The sequence below is a fragment of the Ambystoma mexicanum genome, chromosome 11, assembly GCF_040938575.1.
Source record: "Ambystoma mexicanum isolate Mex_15411 chromosome 11, UKY_AmexF1_1, whole genome shotgun sequence".
In the NCBI taxonomy this organism is placed as follows: domain Eukaryota; kingdom Metazoa; phylum Chordata; class Amphibia; order Caudata; family Ambystomatidae; genus Ambystoma; species Ambystoma mexicanum.
The window spans coordinates 1,164,253,515-1,164,278,698 of record NC_090934.1 but is presented as its reverse complement, the minus strand read 5'-3'; the positions used below and the strand labels follow the sequence as shown (position 1 = coordinate 1,164,278,698).

The 25,184-nt window shown below is 44.6% G+C and overlaps 1 protein-coding gene across 10 annotated transcripts in view; it reads left to right on the top strand.

Annotated features, from left to right (window-relative positions):
- The window catches only part of TLN2 (talin 2), a 7,472,684-nt gene that overhangs the window by 6,762,212 nt on the left and 685,288 nt on the right, over positions 1-25,184 (top strand). Inside the window, exon 54 of one of the 10 annotated variants that reach the window (XM_069624487.1) lies at positions 5,156-9,410. The exons of the other annotated variants lie outside the window; for them this stretch is intronic. Within the exon in view, the coding sequence (XP_069480588.1) occupies positions 5,156-5,221 (66 nt within the window). The 3' untranslated portion in view covers positions 5,222-9,410. Of the gene's footprint in view, positions 1-5,155; positions 9,411-25,184 lie in introns of those variants that run through there. 10 annotated transcript variants of the gene reach the window in all.

Genomic DNA, 25,184 nt, shown 5'->3' with positions numbered 1-25,184 from the left:
ACAGTACTGCAATTGCTGCCTATATTTTAGTTTACATGTTTTACTTGTTTGCAGCTGAAACATATTTACCGATAAAATGACATCTGGGAATCAAAAGAAACGTGGTCCATATGCAAAAGAACAACAGGTAGGCATATAGAGTACCATGCATAGTATTTATTGTTTGAGGATAGAGACAGTAGGCTATTCAGGCATGGTTTGCTGCCAACGATCCAAATGTCACAAGGCCTAGCCGGACCGTTGTTATCTTTCTCCCTTTTCCCACCTGTCCCCCTTTATTTTGTCTTGAGGTGCCTTGAAACACCATTTGTTGTGTAGGGGACTTACAAAGTAGCCAATAAATAAAAGAAATAAATAAAATAGTAATTGAGGGTACATTTTTTGTGTTTTTTTGTTCTTTTTTCCAGAGTTAACAACAGAACAGATATACAGCCGGGGGTGGTATACATAGGGGCACAGAGGAGGGGTACATCTGTACCGGGTGTCAGTCAGGAGACAGGCGGCCACCGACAAGCGAATCAGGTGGCGCGATGTGAGATGGGATGGCCGAGGTGTTAGCCATTTCTTCTACCCATTGCCGCAAATTGGTATACCCTGAACGTTAGCGACTAGGCATTATTTACTGGAGAAATTAGTTAAGCGCAGTTGGACTTGTAATTTGCACCAATAAAATGCAAAATAAATAAAACCTAAACTCTGTGAAATGTTTAACCAGATTGACATTATTTTTCCAAAATTAAAATGCAGTAAAAATGTGTGCCTATGTTACTGGATTGTTTTTACAGAGATACAAGTTGGAAAAAATCCAAAATAAATCTTCCAATGTGTCCTTGCTTGTAAAATAATCCAAAATACATGCAGTAAAAATGTGTAGTGTTGCTGGATTGGTTTTATTGAGAAACAAGCTGAAAAAAATCCAAAATAAATCCTCCACTTTAAGACCAAACAATCTTTGCTCGTCAATAAATCCTAAATAAATCCTGTAAACAAGTGTGCCTGCCAAATAGTGTTAGTGGATTGCTTTTACTGAGAAACAAGTCAGTAAAAATCCAAAATAAATCCTGCTACCCAAGACGAATAAATCTTTGCTTGGAAAAATTGCCCAAAAATCCAAAATAAATGCAAAAATAATCTGCAACTTGAAAAGAAACCAGAAGCAATCCAAAACATTTTTTTTATTTTATTTTTATTTAAATGATTTAGTTTGAATTTCAAACTTTACATTATTACAAAGTTGGTACATATTATTAACTTAGCATGGAAACATACAATTAGTCATATTTGCCTGCAATGTGAAAATATTTAAAATAATATATATAAAAAACATTTCTCCTTATTCTTTCCCCCTTTTCCTCACGTCATTAGCTCATTTCGTATCCCATGACCGTAGTTGTTTCAAGGGTCGCTTTAATGTTCTGTTATATTATAGTAACGGAATACCAAAATAGTTTTATTCTAAATGTTAGGCGATTGTCATTACCTAGGACAATGTATGCCCATCTCTCAGGGCCAGATAGTTGAGTGTTAGATTGTGGTAAAATGTTTGCAAAAAGTGAACATTTGCCACTCAGTGCCTCACACTCCATGATGATATGAAAAGGTGTTTCCATTTGTGTTCGTTTCTTGCAAAATATGCAGTATGCGTCTTCTGAGGATATTTGTTTGGTGTTTTTCAGGTATTCTTTCGTTTGCAGTGAGTTCAATCTGACCCTTAGGAAGGTGTTTCTTATTTGTTGATCTGGGAAGTGTGCTAGATATTTTGGTAGATGGTTCAGCGCCCTTGTTTCCATGTTTGAATGGATATCCATTTGGTACTCCCTTTTTTTCCCCCAGTGTGGCTATCCAGTTATTTCATTGGATTTTGGTCTTGGCTTTGGTTGGACGATTCATCAGCATTTCAAAGGTTATCTCGGCTTCCTTCAGTGTTTGTTTTACATGTGGGTTTCCATATTGATAGTACTGTGTTATTCATTGTCTCTGGCTTGTCTCTCAGGATATCAATAGATGGTATCTTATCATTAGATATTACTTTCCTGTATAAGTCTAATGACTTCCAGAGTACTATGGTTTCCATTGATTGCAACGCCAGCTCGTATTTATTACGAGGCATTGGATCGGTCATCCGTAACTCTAGGATTTTCCTCCAAACGATGGATTCGAGTTGCGTCCAAGTTTGTCGGGGTATGTTCAGTGAGCCTCACTCCCATATGTGAGGATGGCCACTACTTTTTGGTGGTAGAAACTCATTATGGGTTTGAATGAGAATTTCCCATATTTTTGTGTATGGCTAGCCCTTGGCGCGCCAGTGACAGGGCTTTTGTTTTTAGACACTCCGTCCATCCTGCCTCTGTGCCTGATTGATTTACCCAGACTCCAAGGTACTTGACTGTTGTTTCTGGGGCAATTTGTTCTCCCTTTATGTATATCTCTAACTCTTTTTTTTCATTTGAAGGTTTTTGGTTAAAGCCATCACGTGAGTTTTTTTGTAATTTATGGATAGATTGTCAGACTGTGTACCGGACCAGTGCTGTTAGTATGTTCTGAAGGCCTTTTTCTGTTTTGTCAAGGAGGATGATATCATCTGCGAATAGCATATAAGGGATTTTGTTGCTGTTTAATTTTGGTGGGCATCCTGTTGTAGCAACTTATCTCGTTTTTAGATCTACTATGTATAGAATGAATACAGTGACTGCTAACGGACATCCCTGCTTTAAGCCATCGGTTGTCGTGATCTCATCTGACATTGCCCCTTCTTGAGATAATCACACTCTTATTGAAGTTTGTGAGTATAGGACACTTATCGGTTCTAGTAGAGATTTTGGACAGTTACAGGTCTTTAGTTTCTCCCATAGTTTACTGTGTTGAATGCTAACTTCAGATCTACAAACGTTGCACATGTCGGCATTTTGTTCTTCAGTGCTTAGTGTTTCAGTATGTTTAGTAAGATCAAGTAGATGTTAGTGCTGACATTTCTTGAAAAACCTGTTTGTCTAGGGTCCATTAAATCGTTGTCCTGCGTCCACTTCGTCAGTTGTTTTTGTATGAACCCTGCAAAGATGTTCCCTATGGGGTCCAAGAGTGCAATTGGGCGATAGTTTGTAGGTATTGATCTGTCTCCTTGCTTATGAATAGGTATCAGAGTTGCGGTTTTCTAAGTTTGTGGAATTTCACCTCATTTGTTGATAATGTTGAACAATTCGAAGCATATGTCTGTCCAGAGTACAGGGTCTTTTTTGATGATCGCATTACAAAGACCGTAAGGTCCGTGAGGTCTTGATCCATTTAGTTTAATATGGTGAGTGATTTCTATCTTGTCCCATTGTAAGTCCCAGTTAGTTGAGTGTCTCCATCCTTCCTCATTTATATTTTCTTTGTTTTGATAATACAGGTTCCCAAAACAATCCAAAAAGTGGATTTCTTTTTTACTAAGTTGACACATCACGGGAAGCACCACCTCCTCCTCTTCTGAAAAGTTGTTAATCACAGTAGTGGGAGAACCCACCTGCTCTGATTTTTCTTCGGCGATTTCTTTTGTTTATTAACTGCCAGTACCTCAGGGCTAGTTAAATTTCTCACAGTTTTGCCTGGGCAAGCTTTGGATGTTTTTTCCTACCATTGCTATTGTTATTTTCCTATGCGATCCAATAGTATTTTTCTTTTTCCTGGATGCCTTATCACTATCCGCCCCTGTCACCATACTCTGGATATCCACTATTGCGACTGTGAATGGCAAGTCTGTAATCCCCTTTTCACTTCTTATAATTAGGTTGGAAGAAGATGGGATTATTGACCCATCCTACCCGTTAAAGTCATTACTGCAAGAGGCCTGTGCCTTGTTCGTCACTGTCTCTGGGGTAACTTTTTGTCACATTAGCACCGCTTGAGACAAGTCCGACCTTTCAGGAGAATGCGTTGAATGCAAAGTTTGCCTAAAGCCGACACAATTTCCCAAAGTATCCAATTTATTTTGGATTACCCCCAAATTGTATGTAGTCTCACCTCCACTTTAAAGTCATCATATAATCCTGTAAAAGATGAAATCACCTGATTAATGGTTGACAAAGCCGCTTATGCCTTAATTTCACTTTCCGAAGTCTGACGGTATTGAGGGCAGAAGGAGCTTCGTTATGATGCGGGTCGTGGCGTGGAAACATACAAGGTACTCGACTCATCCTGCCTTTCTCCAACTTCCTCTTCTGAACAGAAAGAGGGCGAGGAGGCTCCACCATGCACCGCTTTCTCCTGCTGCCTATCCACTGCTCTTATTAACTCATCATCAGATGACATGTGAACTGCTTGTGCAATCGCGGCTTGCCACCCTTTGTTGTTTCTTACTTCTTTCAGTATTTCAGTGGACCTTGAAAGTCCCTCCTCCAGCGTCATATCATTTACAGTTCTACCCGTGTCATATTGATCAGATACTGTGTTAAGTTTTGTTACAATGTTTGCACTGTTTGCAATGTTCGCTGATTCCGTAAGTGGCAACCTCTTTGCTATCTCCAGCATTTGTTTACATAGCATCATATCAGAAAGTTTTGAAAGGCTACAGAGACCAAACATTGTAAGCTTGTGGTCTTATACGGAACACAGTTAGACCCCTGCTCAGAGTCACTGGATGAACAGTTTTATAGATGACACACGTTTACCATGTTATTGTGAATCACTGTGAACCACAGTAAACCACTCTGAGCACCACTCTCTGTGCCGCAACTGGCCTTTTATACAATTCTTCTGTAGTACAGCAGGGGTGGCTCCACTTTCCTCAATGAACACAGTAGAAAGACTCAGGCAGCCTGGGAAAGACCACAGTAAACCACTCCAAGCAACACTCTCTGCACCATTTTCTTTTGCCAATGGTTGGGACGATCAAGAACAAGTTGGGGTCCAGGATCAGGTTCTGATATATACATGTGGGTTTACACAAGAGGGGGTGGTTCTGGGGCATGCAATGGAAAGATACACCAGTTATGAACATCAGTGGCAGCAATGTGCACCAGTGTTGGAACATTGGGTTTGATCAGGGTGATGATGTAATTGTAGTTTATTCTCATGCATGAAGTTTGATTAGCTGTAATGCCTCTTGTTTCTCTTTCTTTACTGTGAGAAAACAAATAAACAGAACTTAAAAAAATATCTGTGGCTGTTGACATTGCAGATGCTGGCTTCTGCAAATGGACGATGGAGTGGTGCTACCTCGCCAAGGATGGATGAAGGCCACTAACTTCCGCCCAGATGTCCAGGCAAAGGTTTTAAATATGCCTTTTGACGGGGAAGACCTCTTTGCCAAGAAAGTGAACAATACCCTACAGGCAATTAAGACGGACACAGATACTGCCTGATCCTTGGGAACTTTGCAACAATGTCAGCTATACCAGCCATTTTTGTTCAAGCAGTGCCTATTCTCCCGAATAGGCTGTGTTTATCGACCTGCCTACCACTTCCCAATCCTACAAAAGAGCTGCCTATACATCAGGAGGTAGTCCAACAGGGGCAACCAACCGCACTTTGGGTCTTCTCAGGCCAGGTCAGCTCAGCAAGCAAACCTGACTCTGATGTAGTACCACCCCGTCACATCCGCACCCCGGTGACCAGCACCTCTCCTTGTCAATGAGAACTAATTACCATGGACAGATGAGTGCTTTCACAGCTAGCCCACGGGCCACCCTTGAATTCCTTTGTCATCCTACCACCACTCTGCCCTCCAAAAAGGCAGAAAAACAGCTTCATGTGCTCAAACACTTCTTTCCATGGGTGTCCTCCACTCACAGTGGAAACAGGGCATTTACACATGCTACTTTCTTGTCAAGAATAAATAAGGCAGTTGGGCATTATCTCAACACATTTCTTGGCTTACAGTCCTTTTGAATGGTGATATTGCAACACATCCTCAGTCAGCTGGTTGAAGGAGATTTCATATCATCTCTAGACTTGGAAGACGCATATTTCCACAACTCCATCCACCATCACCATCAAATGTTCCCGAGCTTCATGGTGGTTGGCCTTTAATACCAGTTCAAGTTTATTCTCTTTTGCCTGAAGTCCGTACCAGAGATTTTTGAGATGCCTGGCCCTGTCAGCTGCAAACCTCCCTAAGTCAAACATCCATGTTCACCCGTATTTAGACAACTGGTTGGTCAGGGCCCCATTACTGCAAATTATGCCCATGAACATTTGGGGGCAACAATATCTTGCCTTATCTCTTTAGGCTCCTTGATCAACAATGACAAATCCTTCATAGCTCCCTCCCAACAAATGCTGTCAACCCACATTCTGTCCAAGCTCCAGCCTCTTTCACAACGATGAGTCACCTTAGTTTGGACAATGAAATCCCTTCTGGACTTCGGATATCTGAAGGTGCTCCATTCATCATTCTTGACAGTAACAACAGACGTGTTAATGGAGAGTTGGCGAGCCCACACTGCAAATCTTCACGCAGAGGCCTCTGGTCATTAGAGGAAAAGTCCCTACACATCAGTATCCTGGAACTAAGGGCTGTGTTCTGGGCTCTGCATCCTTCCAGCCTCGCCTACAAGGGAAAGTGATTTGTGTGTTCATAGATATCATGATCACAATTCTCTGTGTTCAGAAACAGGGCAGTAACAGATCTCCTATCCTGTTGATCGAGGCACAATCCCTCTGGAGGTGGGACATTTTGCATGGGATGTTCCTGTCCCCTTTCCACCTGCCAGATATCAACAACTGTGTGGAAGATTCCCCCAGCAGAGAACACCACTCCTGCTATAAGTGGGAACTTCTCCACAATCCAGTCATGCACCTGTTTTGAATATGGGGCTGTTGGACATAGACCTCTCCGCCACCAGAGACAACTTGATTTGCCTTGCATTTGTAAGCAAATGTCTGCAGCCAGCTAGCCTGGGGTTCTCCTTCATGTTCACATGGACAGACAAGTTCCTGTATGCCTTTCCCTCATTCCTGCTCATTCCAAGAGTTCTACCCTATGCCAAACAACAGCAGTACAGACTGTTCTGTGTGGCCCCACCTTGGCCCAGACAATTTTGGTTCTCAGAACTACTGGCTCTTTCCACAGTTCAGCCTATCAAGCTTCCTCCAGTATTTAACCTGCTGTTCATGGTCATGGGAGCTGTCTTTCATCACAACCCGGCCTCACTCATCCCAATAGCCTGGCTCCTGCATCACTAGATTTCACCTATATTGACAGGCCCCAAGACTGCAGAGACATTTTGGCAAAATCTTATGTTATTGCTTCACACACACGCCATGCACACCATCCTTGTAGTCTAATCAAAGAATTTCTCATCAAGGAATTTCTCAAGAACCTCTTTCAGGCCTTTCCACTAGTACACACTCCGGCTCCTGCTTGGCAAATGAACGTTATGCTCTCCAAAATTATGGGCCATCAATTTGAGCCTTCACATTCAGCCAACATTAAGTTTCTTTCATGAAAAACATCTTTCTTGGCCGCTATCGCCTCAGCCGGGAAGGATGACGAAATCCAAGCTCTTTCCTCCAAACTGCCTTTTTTTGTTTTCTACAAATCCAAAGTCATTGAGGATGAATCCTATGTTCATGCCTAAAGTTCCCTCATTGTTTAATTTCAGTGAACCTTTGGTACTACAGGTATTCTTCGGCTCACCTTCCACACCCGCTGAGTGCTCCCTACACTCTCAGGATGTTAAGCGAGTGCTTGAGTACCATCTTTCTCATTATAAGCCATTCCGGATGTCCTCACAGTTGTTTGTGATGTTTGGTCCCACTGCTGTGTGCAAAGGGATGTCTAAGTCTTCCATCTCCTGATAACTCTCTGTTTGCATTTCATTTTGCCTCTGCCTTGCTAACTGGCCATTTCCAAGTTGGCCTAAGGCGCATTTCACAAGGGCTATGTCTTCTATGGCCTCCTTTGTCTCTGGTGTTCCTTGGGCAGACATCTGCAGAGCGGATACGTGGAGGTCACACTACTTAACATTCTTGCATGTGAATCATTCACAAAATGAAAATATGTGTTTGCCAGATTTGCTTCAGTGGTGTTTCTATTGCATTAAGGTTTAAAAGTAGACATTTCTCATTTTCAATGGGCAACTTAAAGGCGGGAAATGGGTAGCGAATAATCACCCTTTCCCCTTTTTCTTGAATGATTTAGCATTGGTAACAAGACCGTGCTTGGTGATGTAACCAGGAAATTACTTCAATTTACAACGAGTGAGATATCCTTTTTTTCTCCAGAATACTTCTTGCTTGATCATTACATGGAAACAAGGAGGCGGGGGACTCATAGTAAACACACAATAGGCCCTATACCATCAAATCTATGATTCCAGAAGCACATACACGTCTAAAATATTGATTAATTTCTCAGTATTTATGGTTAATTTACATACTCTTCCCCTCAGTACTTTCACTAATATAAAGGGCTGGGATTGAATCTGGTCCCCTTTAAAGTATCACTCACCTCAGGATTATTTCCCCTGAATATTTACCAATGAATTTCTTTTGGCTGTCTCATAGACAGGTGGGCACCATCTTAAGGGCCAGCTTGATTCTCCCCTTCAAGAGCAGGTGGGCATCAGTCAACAGGATGGGGACAGCTTCTCTCTATAGTATAGATCCCTTCTTTCTGTTCTTGGGGCTGTCTTCTGCCTTTTCCACTGACGACAGCTGAGGAATTTAACTCTAGGTAGGCCTTTCTTTCAGTGTACTACTAGTAATTCAAAATGGGCCAAAGGAAAAGCAGTCTATTCCATTCTTCTTTCTGTTATCATCAATTCTCCTTTTGTCAGTCTGTCAAACAGGGAGTGAGCGAGTGAGTCCAGAATCTATGGGATTGGAAACCCCTTCCTTTAGAGGTGGGTATAATTCATTGAATCTAATTGGTCATTAAATGAGATTGTGTTCCAGAAGTGACATCACACTAAACCACCCCCTTTGTACTCGGGCATATTAATGAAGAGGACAGTCTAATGGGAGTGACTTCTAAACCCAGTTTCCCTGCCGGTTGATGTGATGTCATCTTGGAGATTTTGACATTAAATAATTGCAGTTTTCTTGAACAGAATGTTCCTCTCGTGTGATCAAGTTACTAATCAGTTCATCAGATTACTTTCACTTAGGCAAACCAAATAATAAGATTTTCGTTTCGGCATGGCATATGGTGGCTGAGTTACAGATTTTTACATTTTTCCTTCTGACACTTTTATACAAAAATAATACGTCCATCTCATGATAACAGGCTTGCCTGCATGGGAACTAGGATATATAAATCACGAGCGTGCACCGTTTGTTGCGCGACGATATCCATATTCGCCTAATTTACATAATGAACATAATATCACAAAAATATAATTTTGCATTCAACTGACAGAGCTTTTCACCCTCCACATTTAAAAGAAATCAACTTTCTGACATTTTGTTCAAGAGTTACAAGCAATAAAGTGATTCTAAATGTAAAATTTTCATCATTTTCTTTTCTTAATTCCAAAATATTACATGGCATCTCTAGTTTCTCTGCCCGGTAACAGAACATCTGGCATCAGTTTCATTTGGAGCGCATGGCTGGTGTATTTATGACCTGGAGAGTCCTAGTCATCATGGCAAAACTTCTTTGAAGTACAGAGCTGGCAGGTACATTTGTGATTCAGTCCCGCTCCTATGAATGATTCCAGGATATGGCTGCCTCTTTTGTCAGACATCCAGCCTCCTGTGTTTCTTGCTAGAATGGCTTGGCTGATCAGATTATTTGAGAGGGTACCACTACCGACCACTTCCCAGAGCAAATACATTGTATTTTTAAGGCATTTTAGGCAGAGACTGATTGACGTTTTAATTGAGTTCCTTTTGTTTTACTCTGTAAGGCCTGGCTTCCTCAGAACCAACTCCAAGCAGAGTCATCAGCTTTTATAGCCAGCTTCAAAGCCAGTGTGCACACTTTTCTCATGGGAAGGCAAACCATCCCCCAGTCTTGTTGCTGTGTTCCTATGGGTTAAGGGAATCAATACCATTTGGAGGTTCTGGGCTAAACCTGCAGTTTGATTTAGTAATGTAGACTTTCTTTTCTCCATAGCCATCATCACCTTAAACAGGAAAACATAACTTTTTCTTTGCAATCAAAGTCCTGCCCAGGTCTTATATTTTTGACATTTCTGTATGTTTCTTTCTATAAAGCTGATTCCCAGTCCTGTAAGAGAAAAAATACACAATGCAAGGACCACATTTACATTTTTTGACTCTCCTATGACATGACACAAAAACACAGTGAGACAACACGAAATTGACTGCAGTTTTCTTGATTCCTAAATAAAACTGCTTTAACTCCTTAAGTGCTAAGGACGAGTATGCTCGCCCAAGGTGGATGGGATTCCCCATTATGATCATTTTTCTTAGCAGTTAAGTAGTTAATATTACAGAGGATTCCCATACTTATGACAGGGAATATTCGAACAGCATGTGAATCTAAGAAAGATACCAATGCTGGTGAACAGGAGTTACAGGTAAGTAACGTGTTCCTTCTATTACAGAATCCAACACTGAGAGCCTTGTAGTGCAATCCGCTAAAGTGAGTGCTAAGTTGTTGTTTCATTTTCTGAATTTAACCCCCATACGGACAGCATAAACAAACATTGGCACAGAATTTGCCATTTATAAGCATTAGGATGCAAATATAAAGTTTCAAGGGAGGATGCGAGAAGGGATGCAGGTTTGCAAGGGAATGAGAGGCCAAATAGGGAAAGGGAGGAAGCAAATCAGAGATGGTGCAATCGACGATGAGCAAGAGGAGATGTGAGCAAGAAAGGGTGAGAGTGGGAGGGTAAGAGAAAAACTGATGGTATAAGAGGAGGTATATGAGTACAGTAAGAGCTGCGAGCTCAAGTGGGAATTGGAGAACATGGAATCAGGGTGCAAGAGGGGATATCGTCAAAGATGCCAGGGGAGAAAAGGGGCGTGAGGAGGAAGGATGTGAAGAGACAGAGTGACAGCTCACAGGGAGAGAGGGCAAGAGTGACATTGCACAGAGCGAGACAGTGGACATAGAGCGTGACAGTGCAGAAAGAGTGATAGTACGGAGTGAGAGACAGTGACAGTGCAGAGAAAGTAACAGAACATGGAGACAGTGTTCTGTCACAGTCCCCTCACATTACAAAGTGGTGCACTGAATGACATTTGAAACTATATATCTCCCTATCAAATCAAGTCACATTGGACTCAGGAAGGACCAATCTAACAATAAGGCACTACTAGGTGACAACTTGTGGCCACCATCAGAGGAGACTGAGTGTACACCAATTGGTCCCTAAAATCATTACATCTGCCCCATCATTGTTAGGGTGTCTTTTTTCATACAATGTGAATTTAATCACTTATGAGGATCCTGATGTGTGCAATGTGTCGTCACTTCTCCCCAAGGGGGAGCCTTTTCCTAGGAGGCTAGGGAGGTGTGGCCTCTACCCCTAGGGATGGTTAAATGCGCGAGGTCCTCATGGGGACAGACTCCCCCTATGAGGATATGGACAATCACCTAGGGTACAGCTCATTGAGCAGTGTCACTCCCAACATTCCCTAGCCCGCTCCATTCCGAGCCTTCATTGAGAGTAAACATGTATTTTTGTAGTACATGGGATATAATAATAATAATCTTTATTGTGATTAGTTAAAATTGAACTTTACACAAATACATTTAATCAGTCAAACAATTCATCTTGAATAAACATGCAATCAATCAATTACTTTATACAATTGAAATACTGATGATATGATAAGTTATTTATAACATGCTTAATACCCAGAGGTTTCTAAGCGCGGACCCGAGGATCGAACCTGTGGTGCTCCGTGTCGTCTTGCTGCCAGGGCGAGCACGTTGCCCCTGAGCTATCCTCCCGAGACTTAACATCAACTCATAGCAACTAATTTCAACTTTAAGTTTTGTCTCAATGTTCCAAAGTTAGGTTGTTAAAAGGTTATCAAAAAGAAGAGGGGAGGTCAAACTATGCCCCCCCTTCCGGGAAGACACCCCAACCAAAAGAAGAATCAAAGACAATATGGCCCCAATCCCCACTGCACCCAGGATGGACAAGTACCATGAGAAATACCCTCTCAGTCAACCCTATAACCTAGGAGCAGTGCGAACATTACCCAAGGTGGATGAAAACGCACAAGGCGGAACCAGAGACAACTATATGGACAGAATCGACTAAAGCACTGAGAAGCCATGCCTCAAGTCATTAGAGACCACACGACATAGCAGCGTCAGAAATGAAGCACACGTGACATCCGCACATTCGGGACACCCACACACCCATATACACGATGAACACATGCGTACAGTTCTATGAGATAGAGGACAGTGACATACACATACTGTCTGCATGTTTCTTATTTTAACATTAGCTTATCGTAGCAACGGAGAAGCTGCCATAGCAAAAAGATCATGTGTACATGCTTGCAGATGCTTACATGCAAATAACCCTATGGAATGGCAGGAGCACTCAAGGGACCTGATAAGCCATAACGTGGATGCAATACAGAAGGCACACACAGGAGAAACCAGACCATTGCTTAGGAAATCATAGTAGGCCACAGCCGTCTCAGAAAACCTGAAGCCACGCTGAGTGCTATGCAAGTGGCCGCTGTTAGGCAGAATCCTGTGCAGTGCCCTTAGGGACCACTACACACGATTAAGACTACAGGTGGCAATACAAGTTTTACCTTTGGTACAAGCCTGTACTACGATGTTAGAGTGGTAGCAGTAGCGGAGCAGCCAGGCTTATCTCAAGAGTATATGAGCAGTAGCAGAGATTGCACAAAGGGACCACAATTACTGTGACTCAAGCAAACACTGACTCAAGGGTTTAGGTAAAAAAAGATAAGTACATTTATTTTTAAACCATTTGTTATCAACACGACACTTCTATTAATTCAAAAACCACACGTAAAATATACCACAACTAACCAATTCACTTTGTACAGTATTTTTCGAGGTAAGTACCCTGTGTTTGAATGGACCGGTGTTACGAAACAGAACACGTTACTGTGAATAAAATTGCGATCACTTTTGGCAGTTCGGTCTACTAGATAAACGCGTATCCGTGGTAAGAAATGCTACCGGGGCAAAAACACACTTAGCACCCGAGATACCCAGAGCGAGTTGGGGGCAGAAATCACAGGCAATATGATAGTTAGGCAGACAGAATCGAAGAACACACATAGACAGGAATTCAAGAGTCAAAGGGCCGGAGCCAAAATCAAAGGACACCGGGGGCCTGTTGTTGAGGATCACACAGTCGGACAGTTCAAGATTCAACGTTGCCAAGAGTACTTTGATATTGTCAATGTTCAAAAGCAAAAGTTATAAGAAGGAGGGAAAAGTAAGTACAAACCTTAAAGTAGAGAAATAGGGATTTCACCCAAAATTCCTCAAACAGGACACAGTACCTTTCTCAAAGAACAAAGCTGGTGCCACGGCAGTTGTTCCTGTTGGTTTCCCGCAGACCCACGCTTTCCTGCAGCTTCAGCACGAAGAAGGACGATGAGGGGGTCCGCACCACACAGGGATGAGGCCGGCAGCAGCGACAATGAATAAAAGGTGCGCTCCTTAAAAACAGGAGAGGTTCTTCAGGTGGCTATCTGGACCACTACAGCAGTGTGCAGTGATTTCGACCACGAAGGCGACCTCTGGCTGAAGAAGATGAGTTCGTTATCCCCACCAGGCTCAAGGGAAGAAGACTCTGGACTGGATCTCCTCTTAGTCGTTGAAGGGTAGATAGCTCAGGACTGCAGCAGGGCTTCACCAGTACGGGGTAGTTGCAGCAGTCGACCTCTCCTCCACTTCTTTTCGGTTCCTTGTAGTTCCAGTGGCAACTCTCTGACTTCCATCAGTCACACAAAGCCCAGTCACACAGCCTGGCTGTGAATCACCCAGCAGGAGGTTGTCCAGCCCGGACAACCACCCCGGCCAATCATGACAAAGTGCGACTTGGGTTTTCTAGGATACCCTGTGCAGGGAGAGACTACACCCCTCCCTCACATTCAGCCCACCTAGACACCCAGGCACCTTGAGGAGAACTTCTAGGTTCAAGCCCGCCAAAAGACAGTGAACAAAGAAGGCAAACCTAGTTTGCCGCGCAAAGTAAAACACAAGAAGGAGTTTAACAAAAAGAAATGGCGAATAAACTGCACCGGAGCCAAACGAAAAAGGATTGTGTCAAGCGGGTTTAAGTTTGAGGCTAACACAATAGCCTACAATATTACCACGATTAAATAAGATAACCGCGGTAGAAATTTAAGGTAGATACCACTGCCACCAGCCATGTCTAAATGTTAAAAGAGGGAAACAATGCTCTAGGAGGTACAGATAAAAAGAGTTAAGAGTTAACCCTTCCAGTACTCCATGTAAGATGGGGTGTACTGGATCTGTGGTTATTGTTGACTAAGTAAAGTTAATGGGAACTTTACCCTTTTCTGGGGGACAGTAGTCACCTCAGAAATGGAGTCGGTGGGAAGTCTGAACGACAACCCTGTGCCACTGCACAGACGGTGCTGTGTGACACATACATAGAAAGGGGCTACTGAAGTGGTGTCCTCCAGAGCACACAATCACAAGTCACAAGGGGTGAAAAGCTCACACTCTTACCAAGTGGAAAAGAAACAACTCCTGAGATCCAGCAAAGCTGCTAAGGGAGTCACTAGGTAAGGGAAATTAGCCATGAAATGAGAATTCTCCCTAACAGCCGCATGAGGAACAAGGCCACTGCCAAGGTTGCAATGTTGCACAGTGATATTCTTTACCCTGAACCGAAGTAACACCGGCAGCAGAGAAGCATAATTCTTCTTAAATGCAGAATAATTCAGAGCTCCAGAGCTCACAACCACGGTCTCTGGACACGTGACCCAGCCAAGCTGATAGTGGGCCAAGAATTGGCAGCTGGGAAGAAGCAACGGACCAGACAATGGTCGCAACAAAGTTGTTACACTCGAGATACAGTTATGCGCTGGGAAAGGAGCACTCTCACAGCAATAATGGTCAACACACAGTTATAACACAGACACATAGTTGCACATAGCACCGTGAACAGGTGCATCCGGAGCTGCAAATTGATTTTGTCCCAGGTTTGGGGGCTCACAGCTCAGCCAATCACAAGTCATGGCCCAAGGGGTGAGTAGCTGGCCCACCAACCAATCATTAGGTCCACATACTGTAACAATTAGTAAGTAACCGTTTTCGGGGATGGTCCAAGCCTGAGACCTGACATAGTAACATCCAATCCACTAACCTCTATAGGGGAACTACCACTCAATAGCCAACCCGGAGAGGAGATAGGTTTCTGGAGAGGGGCCCACAGTATGAAGCACTTGTGACATAATATTCCATCAAAACTGGCCTGTGAGCCAGAGTTCTTCGAGCTGCGCCTGGATTTGCCTCGGTGCATTTGATCCCTGTTGGTTTGTTGGCTGTAATAAACCTCAGTTGAACTTGCTATTTGTCTGGACTTGCGTTCCTTTTGGGATTGGGAAGGAGTTAGGTCTTCCATGAGTTTGGCATTTGCGGACTCCTAGCAACCCACTCTGCTTGCCTAGGAGACCATCCTTACAAGTTGGTAGCAGAGGATGGTTACTACCATCGTGGGTGCAGTGGGGTGCTTGTCATATGCTTTGGATCCGCAAGCCCAATAGTGGTCCATTAGCACTGCTGTTCCTGCTCCCATTTCCGGTATTTTCTCTATCCTTTGGCATCCTACGTTTTCTCCTACTTCTTCATCGCTGTTGTGTTGATAACACAGAGCTGGTGTCTTCAGGGAAATTATAGATAGTGGTCCAGCTTCATTATCCACTAAGTTTGTGCTTCTGTCCCATTCCATGAGGCATTTTCCATTTTCTTCATGTACCTTATTTACTGCAGATTTTGCCAGAGTATATACTCTTCCATAGATCATTATCTGTGGCCTTTCCCAGCAACCAGGCTCTCCTCCTATTTCCTTTACTCTTGTCCATGGGCACGGCAAGTACTGCAGTTTGATAGTCTTTGTTTCTCCTTTCTCTGATCCTTCGGTTATGTATTGCAACCCCTCACTGAGCTGCCAGTAATTGTTTAACATGGGTAATGTCTTAATACAGTTGTCTTCATATGGAAAAGTCCCCTTGGACATCCAGCTTAATCTTGCCCTTTTCCCTGGAACTCTTCCTCGCGTTTGGAACTTCGCAAGATACATTAAGCATTGCACTCTTGCTGCTGGTATTTCTGTTGCTACAAAGGTTCTGGAGGCACTCATGGCATAGGGGATTAAAGAGCAGACATAACAGCTCTACCTGGTCATATCCTTGCCAATTTTGGACATGTGCTTGTACCACATTTTATTTGTTATGTGTGCTGTGTCCGTGAGATACAGTTAACTCCCTTCATGTCTGGGCCAACACTGCGCTTACCTCTCCTTACCTTATCAGCATTGTCTTCTCTTCCACCTGACATGGTTGTCCTTGCTGCTGGGGTCGGGGGAGTGTTAGTAAGTGACATAGTGGTGACATGCATAGCAAAATACAGCTGCCAGAAAATAGTACCCAAGAGTCCAGTGGATAATAGGAACCACACGATAGTCATTACAATCTTTATTTTATTCATCATAACCACTTACGCTGCTTTTCTGGGCAGCTGAAGAGATGATAAACTTTCCCGCCTGGAATTCGTAAGAAAAAGCGTTATTTGTTTAGTAATTGTGATTATTATTCAAGCACCGCAAATTAAGTAATCACTAAGTGCCCATGCAAGGGTATGTTTGGGTCAAATACTCTATGAATACCAGGAAGTATATCTCAGGGCACCATGCTCTAAAGTTTCTGGGTCTTCTTATGGCGTGGACAAATTGGTTGGAAAATGCTTCGGAGTGATCAATGAGAGGTAACATCAAGCTACTTTCCTAACTATGTTATCAAAAGTCACATCAACCTGCATGTGCAAGAAAAAGAGAAGGTTAAATCGTGTTACTGCTTTCAAATGTGCATAACCTGCGTGTGCGAGAAAAGAGAATGTTAAATCGTGTTACTGCTGTCAAATGTGCATAACTTGCGTGTGCGAGAAAAGAGAATGTTTTATCATGTTACTGCTGTCAAACGTGTACACGCAGCCAAGTTTTAGGTATGACAATGGGCATAAGTTTTGGGCAGGGAGTGGAGCAGTGTTTCTTATTGGTCAATTTGCATTAACATTGCTGTTGGTATTTCAGTGGTTTGGGAACGCCTGACCATAGGGTGGCCAGTAGTCTCTAGCTCAGGGGTATTTGTTATATTTGTGCGTTCCTGTTGATCGTTGGTAGTTGTAGCGTTGGCCCCGTTGATCTCTGCAGTTGTGCTTCTGGGCAAGGCTGATGCTTTGTAGGGCTTGATGTCCTGCAAGTAGTTCCAAACTGTCTTCCCTTCTAGGCATACTGCTCGGTCTGTTACTGCCTCAATAAAGTGAGGCCCTGTAAACTGTTGCGCGTTCCAGCACCTGGTAAAGTTCCTTAACAAAACTAGGTCACCTATTTGTACTAAATGGTCTTTAGGGGTTTCCTGCTCTGTGTCGTCAGCATTCTCTTGCACGTTGTCTTCTGGCCTGTCCTGGGTCCGGTGTATCTGGCGAGAGATAAAAGAAGCGCTAGAAACCAGTGAAGTGAAATAATCAAAACATTTCTTGACCCAAAATTTCAGCAACATTTTCACAATCCTTTAGTGCCCTAGTGGTAGCAGCCAGTGGGAGATGCATGCGCCATCCCATCACCACCTCATTGGGCATTAAGTGGTGTTCGGACCCTGGTTTGTTGTGCAGTTCGAACAATGCCAATGGCAAACAGTGAAGCCAGTTCTTCTTGGTGCTCTGCTGAGTTTTGGCAAAGCGCTCCTTCAGGAGGCCATTGAGGCGTTCACACACTCCATTTCCTTGTGGGTGGTACGCAGATGCAAATTTGTGTTTTATTCCTAGCAGGGTATTGATGTGTTGGAACATTTAATTGGCGAAGTCAGGGCCATTGTCAGACCTCAGGACCTCACAAACGCCCCATCTTGGGAATACTTCTCGGACCAGAAATGTAGCAGCTCGGAGAGCATCCACATGGGAACAGGGTCCAGCCTCTATCCATCTTGAAAATGGGCAGACAACCAGTATCATGTAGCGGTATCCTTGACATACTTGGATCATGTCTATGTAGTCGACATGGAGATGCAGGAATGGGCCTTCGGGTCTAGGTATGGCTCCTCTCACAACCCTCAGAGTGTGCCTTGCAGTGTACTGCTGGCACGTCATACAGTTACTGATACATTTTGCCACATGCTCATTTAAGTTAGTGCAGAACCATGATTCTCCAATGCATGCTGCAATAACCTTTTTCCCTGTGTGCGTTGGATGATGCAACGGCGTCAATGCTGTTTTCAGTAACGCAAGTGGCATGACCACCTTCCCAGAGTAGTTTTGATGCCATAGGGCATGTGTGGGGGACTTTACCCAGAGTTCCTTTTCATCCTTGGGTGCAGCTCCATGCAGTTCCATGATTTGTGTTTCTGGTAGGTGATTGTACCATCGGTGTGTGAAAACAGGAAGAATTTCCTTTTTTGGTCTTGGGTCCCTAACACTGAAGCCTTGCATATTGCTTCCTTCAACTCATTGAATACTTCAGTCATCTCTTGTGTCTAGACCATTGTTTTAGCTCCTCTCTGTGCCTCTTTCAGTGCAGTTAGCAGTGGCCTGGTGTAGGTGCTGTAATCAAAAACCTATGCTCTGCAATAGTTGCACAACCCTAGGAATTGCTGCATTTCCTTCACTGTTTTAGGTTGTGATGTGTTTTGTATTGTCTGTGCTCTCTTTGGGGCAATGTGCCTGCCGTCCTTAGATATCAGATATCCAATGTACAGTACTTCCTTTTGACAGTACTGGAGTTTGGCCTTGTCTACCTTGTACCCCTTGTCTGCTAGTACCGTGAGCATGTGTACTGAGTCTGTCCAACATGCTTCTTCTGTCTTGCTACAAATTAGGATGTCCTCTAGGTACTGTGCTTTCTGTGGTGAGGTTGCCTAAGTCCATCTGAATCACTCTGTTGAATATAGATGGTGACTCGCAGTACCCATGAGGCAGCCCAGTGTGTTTCCACTTCTGGCTGCGGTACATAAAGCTAGTCAAATCATGTGAGTTTTGGTGTAGTGGTACTGAGAAAAAGGCGTTCTTGAGATCAATCACTGTGAAACAGGTGACTTCCGCTGGAATGCCGCACAGGATTGTTGCTGGGTTTGCTGCTACATGGTACTCTGCCTCTACAATGTGGTTAAGAGGGCATACATCTCGTATAAAATACCATGACACACTGTTCCCTTTGCGTACAGGGTACACTGCGGTGTTGCATGGAGATTCTGATGGTACCAGAATGCCTCTCTCAATGAGGGCGTTGATTGTTTCATAAATGCCCTCATCTGCTTCTTTGGTCACGGGGTATTGTTTCACTCGTGGCAGTATTGCTCCAGGTTTTAATTTAATCTTAACTCCCCCTATGATTTTTATGCACCCTACATCATAGGGACTCGTGGTCCATAAGCTGTCAGGTACTTTTGCCAAATCCTCTTCCCAGAATGGCAGTGGCGCTTCCAATGCCATTGCCATTTTCTGTGCAACCTCTCTATACGTAATCTGTAACCAGAACCTCACACTCATTTCCAACATCATCTTTGTCTCCAATCTTTCTTCCGAAAACAACTCCTCATCTGTTACTGTGGTCAGCCTGCAGCCTTCTGCTACTGAATTGATTGCCCTCCATGCTCTCCCTTGGTCATCTGTTGCGTGTACTGTAACCCAATCCCCTCTTGCCACAACTGCCTCAATCTCTATAGACACAATTGTTCCCTCTTTCTCATCTAGTGGTGTCTCTGGTCTGAACAGGTACTTCCCTGGAATCCTCCATACTTTCCCTGCTATTCCTGGTATCCATGCAAATGCCACATCTGTCCTGTACTGGAACATCTCTGAGTCTGATGGCACCCTCCTCTGTACCGTGTTCCCACAATACCCTTGGACAATCTGCTTTGAAGTTAGCATTTATATTACTGGTGTAGAACATACTATGCCCTTGTCTGTGAATGAGATGGGCATGTTTAGTCTGCTCATTATGTCACATCCCAGTATGTTTACAGGTGCTTGTCGGGAATAGAGCAAGGTTAAAGATAAGTCATGATCTCCTATAGATAATATAGATGTTATCAGTAAAAGGAACCACTTCTCGAGCCCCAGAGAATCCTTGAGTGTTAATAGCATTTCCTGACAATGCAAATGTCCCTGACCTAGTCGCCCCAGTGTCAACAAGAAAGGAAAAGGTTTTGTCACCTATCACCACCCTTACGCGAGTTTCCCCCTCAGGATTGGGTGTGACCGGCAGGATGGGAAACAGCAAGTTTGTCTGTGGGCTGTCCAATTGGGGAAACAGACAACCCATTCCGCGTGAAGGCGTTGTTCCCACCCATGGTTACCCCTCCCAACCTCTGATTGGTACCGTTGCCACTGTGTCCATGGGTTCTGAGGAGTGACAGTCCTGTATTTGCGCCAACTGTTGTGCTGCTTGCAAATATTGGGGTAGTGGTGCTGTCGTTTGTGGTCTGTCATGGGTGCAGCCTGAGTCTGTGTCTGTACTGGATGTGTTATCTGTGGTTGGGTGTTCTGCACCTGTCCTTGTTGCTCTATATCTTGAAAATAATAATTGTCCTGTCCTCCGTGTTAGCTGTGCTGCCCCTGATCTCCCCACCCTTGTTGTACCCCCCTAGTTCTGAATGCTCTAGAAATGTCCTAGCTGCCCCAGGTCCAACATTGGGGTGGTTCCCTCCCCTGCCCTGTGAACCCTCCTGTAAAGTCACCTGGTCCCTGTGGCACCTTTTGGTTATATCACCAAAATCCTCCTGGGCTTTGATGGGACTGTGACCCAAGGCCATGCCCTCATTGGAATCCTCCCCTCTCGTGATAACCCTGTTGGTACCCACCCCTAGCCATATACCCTCCCCTCATGGGCGGTGCATATTGTTGCATGGGGTGCTATGGCAGCTGTGGTTGGTATTGTGGCTGTGGTGTTGGTGCTTGTGTCTGTTGTGTGGGGCTTGTTATTACCACCCCTTCCAGTGCATATTTTGACAATTTCTTTGGAACTAACTTCACCTCATCTGCCTTTCTCTCTTCTGCTTTTTGTTTAGCTTTCTCCTGCCATATACTGCAATGATGCACTACAGTGAGCTGTATTTCTGGCCAGCGCTTTGCTTCCATCCCCACCAGTTTCTTCAGACTTTTCTGCACAGGTTCTGGTAATCCCTGCCCCAAGATGTGGTAAAATATTGCTATCGCCTTGTCCCACGGCTCTCAAGTTTCATGGCGCCAAAGCTCTTGGATATCTTGAAAGTATTTAACAGGATCTTGGTCGTCACGCATCTTGCATGACGTAGTAGCCCCTATGTCTGATGTGTCGGGGATATTGTGTCCGTACTGCTTGCCACACTGCGGTTCTACAGTTTGCAGATGGTGACCCGTCATGGGGTGTATTTTGTACAGTCACCCCGGGGAACCCTGCCCTCTTGTTGTCAGCTTCATCACCCACTATGGAGACCAGTAAATACTTGATGTCCCCCACTGCTAACCTGTGCCATGCTGTCAGCTTTTCCATTTCATATATCCATTTACTGGCCCCCGCACTCAATGAGGGTAATCAGCATTTAACGTTTTCCTTGTCTGTGTGTTTCCAGGGCACGTACTGTGGTCTTGTCCCTCCCCTCTCTAGCAGGGGCATCTGAGAGTATGCTGCTCTTTCTTCTGGTGTCTGTCTATATTGTCTGATCTGGATAGGCCCGCTATAATCCTCAATTTCTGTACATGTGTCTATATGTTCTAATGCAGGTGTCCGCTCTAGTAGGTTATGTGCTCTAGACAGTCGTCCTCTGGATTGTGCTAACATTGCCTCGTCTCTCCTGCACCCTGGAAGATCCCGTAGTCTGTTAATGTACGAGTTTTGTGGGGGGCCCCTGTCTGTAGTATGCTGCGTTTGTTCATCTGAGTCCTGCTCTCCTCTCCTTTGTCCCTGGCACCTTCACTTCCATGATGTCCCTTCTCCCATCCTCATGAGAGTTTGCTGTGCTCCCCTCGCTGGTCATCACTGTGTTTGTCGTCATTGTATGACCCTTCATCCATTTTGCTAGACAACCCTTCTGAAAAATTAAATTTTCGCGTGATTGGGCCGGAGTTATGCTCTACATTGAGATCGATGTCTGTGAAATTACATTTCTTCTCCCCATCTCGTATCCCCAGGCGTACGGTTCCCCTTTCCGCCGAAACCTCCCTACGTATATCTGTGCTGTCTGTTTCTCTTCGCCACTCCTCATCTCGTCTTTTCCGGTCTAACACAAGTGCAATCTGTTCACTCACCGCCGTTATTGCTCGCTCATCCTCCTCTTCCCGTGCCCTTTCCCTTGCCAGCCTCTCCATCTGTAACTTCCTCAGCCTTCTCTCCTCATACTTATGTGTTTCCTGCACTAATATTTTCCTCCTCCATTCTGCCATCTTTGCCTCTTTCTGGTCTTTCCTCTTCTTCTCCCACTCTTCCCTCTCCTTTCCCTTCTGCTTCCTTTCTATCTTCTCCTTTTGCTCCCTTTCAATTATGTCCAACTCCCTCTGCCTTCTCTGCTCCCGCTCGTCCTGTTCCAATTTCTCTTCCCTTTTCCGTTCTCTATCCTCGCGTTCTAGCCTTACTTCCTTGTCCCTGTTTTGTCGCTCCTCCTCCACCTGTGTTGCCCTATTACACCTTCCCCGTTCCAATTCCAAACCCTCTATTGCTTTTGTTGCATGTTCGGCTACCCCTTTTGTGTTCCCCTTTAATTTCAGGAGTATCTGTGTGGCTATCCATTCCTCAGCCCCTATTCCCTCGAATTCTGTTTTCGCACACCGGAGCCCCTCCTCATTTCGGTCGGGCTGTTGGCGGCTTGCCCTGTACCTCGCTGTTGTTTGTCTTTGGTATATGGTGGTGGTTTATACGCTGGGTTTGGATTCCTCTCTGCTGCCCTTAGTTCCCTCAATGGATATATTCCCTGTTCATCATCTGCCTCATCGGATATTACACTGAGCGGGGCTGGAGGAGGTGCGGAAGGGTCAGAACCCTCCGCTTTTGCCTCCTGCTGGTTCATCATCCATACCCCTTCTCCCACCCCCTCTTGGAACATACGCCAAAGCTTGAATATGGCCATGCGTTTTGCTAGTTTCTTCCCCTTGTATGTGCTCTGTAAGTATGTCATTAGTGATTGCAACACATCATTGGAGAAACTTCTGTTAGGTGGCCATGGGTTCCAGCTTTTCCCCTCAGTGTCCTTTGACCACCGTATATTATATTTGACAATTATATTCTTGTATGGTGGCAGGGTTTTGCACAGATGTTGTATTGGTGTTACTCCCCCTACAATCCCACTATACATTGGATACATCATTCATTTTTTACCTGACCTCTAATCGAGGATTTCGATACTCTGCTGCCAATGGAGAAAAGTTACAATGCAATGGTTATCACCTTCAATTGCTACAAGCCCCAGAGGCTCTGCACCTTACACGGTGTGCTCCGCATACAGCCCCTCCTTCACCAGCGCTGCTGTTCTCTGGCACACCACCTCAATCCTGTGCATGCGCCTTCTATGCACTGCCACTCGTTCACCTCTCTACCAATCCCAAGTCCACAATGCTAGCTCCTCACCGTCACAGCACTCTGTCCTATGCACCGAACTATGGGTTACGTCACGAAGCTAAAGTTTGAACAGTGAGGTATACAAGTTGTGCACACATTGAACAGTGACTCATTTCTCCAATCCCACACAAGACCCCACAAAAACCCTAAAACCCCATAGCTACCTTCCCGCCTCTCCAGGGCAGCGTATACTTTTATTTCTTGTGACTAACTGAACCCTGCTGCGTCGCCTAACGTGTGAAACGCCTCTCTCCAGGAGACTTAACCAGCTAGCTCAACTTCTGCAATCTAGGATAGCTCCAGCTAACCCTTACGGGGATACCGTCATCTATGCTCCGAACTAAAACGCCCAATTCATAGGAAAACCTTATTTACATTCTTATATAGTCCAAGTCTGTCAAGTCTATAGTCCCGGTTTACCACCGGAACCTTTTACCTCGAAGACCGAAGGTTCCCTAGACATAGAAAAGGGACTTCTACCTCTGCTTCGGTCCCTACTTAACACGCATCTGCTTCCAATACTCTCTAAATACTACACAATACTATACATTACAATCAACATCTCCCTCCTCCAGCACATCACCTTTCGTTGCTGATTGTTTGTACCAATACTTAAGTTTCGTGTTCGTGGTCACTGCTCGGCTGCTGGCCTCCCGTCAACCGCTCGCCTCGCCCTTCCGGTCTGCCTTGGACCCTACACAGATCGCGGGCAGGACAATTTCCAAACTGGCACTTGAAGGCCTTTCTCCGGTTGCGCTTTTTCTGGTTTTTCTCGCAATACCCACAAGGGTCCCATAGCTGTTCAGGTCCAGCGGGGAAGGAGGCAGATTCTTGCCGGGCTGGTCCTATGAACCATCACCTCTGCATCACTTGTTAGGATGGTCTCCTAGGCAAGCAGGGTGTGTTGCTAGGAGTCAGCGGATGCCAAACTCATGGAAGGCCTAACTCCTTTGTCATGATGCCTACCCCCAGGCATCCGGACCAAGCCCATCAGCCCCGGGAGCAGGCATCTAGACATTTAGTAAAACCTCAGCAGCCCCGGCTAGGGCTATCTGGGTTCAGTCCTGGCGCCTTAGGCGCCAGGCTCATAGTAGGAATCAGTCCTGGCGCCTGAGGCACCAGGCTCATAGTCATTACTTACCTCAGGCAGACCATGCTGCAAATGACTCCAATCCAACATGAAGCCTGAAAGGGACTATTTTTCTACAGGGACTATTTTTTACTCGGGTGTGCTTCTAGGGACTTCTTACCTGGGACTACTTTTGAGGCTATTTAAACCACACCCGACCAGCAACACACGCTTTGCGTTATTTTGCATCCAGCAGCGTAACACTCTCCGTGCCTGCAGCCTGCATCCAGTCTTCTGCCACGCCTGCCTCGAATCCGGAGCTCCTAAAACAAAGAGGAAAGAAAGGGACAAGGTTAGAAAACGAATTTATTTCTATTCCACACCTGATTCTGGATCCATCTTGTCTCCGGACCTGTAAAGAACATCCTTTCTGCAGGCGC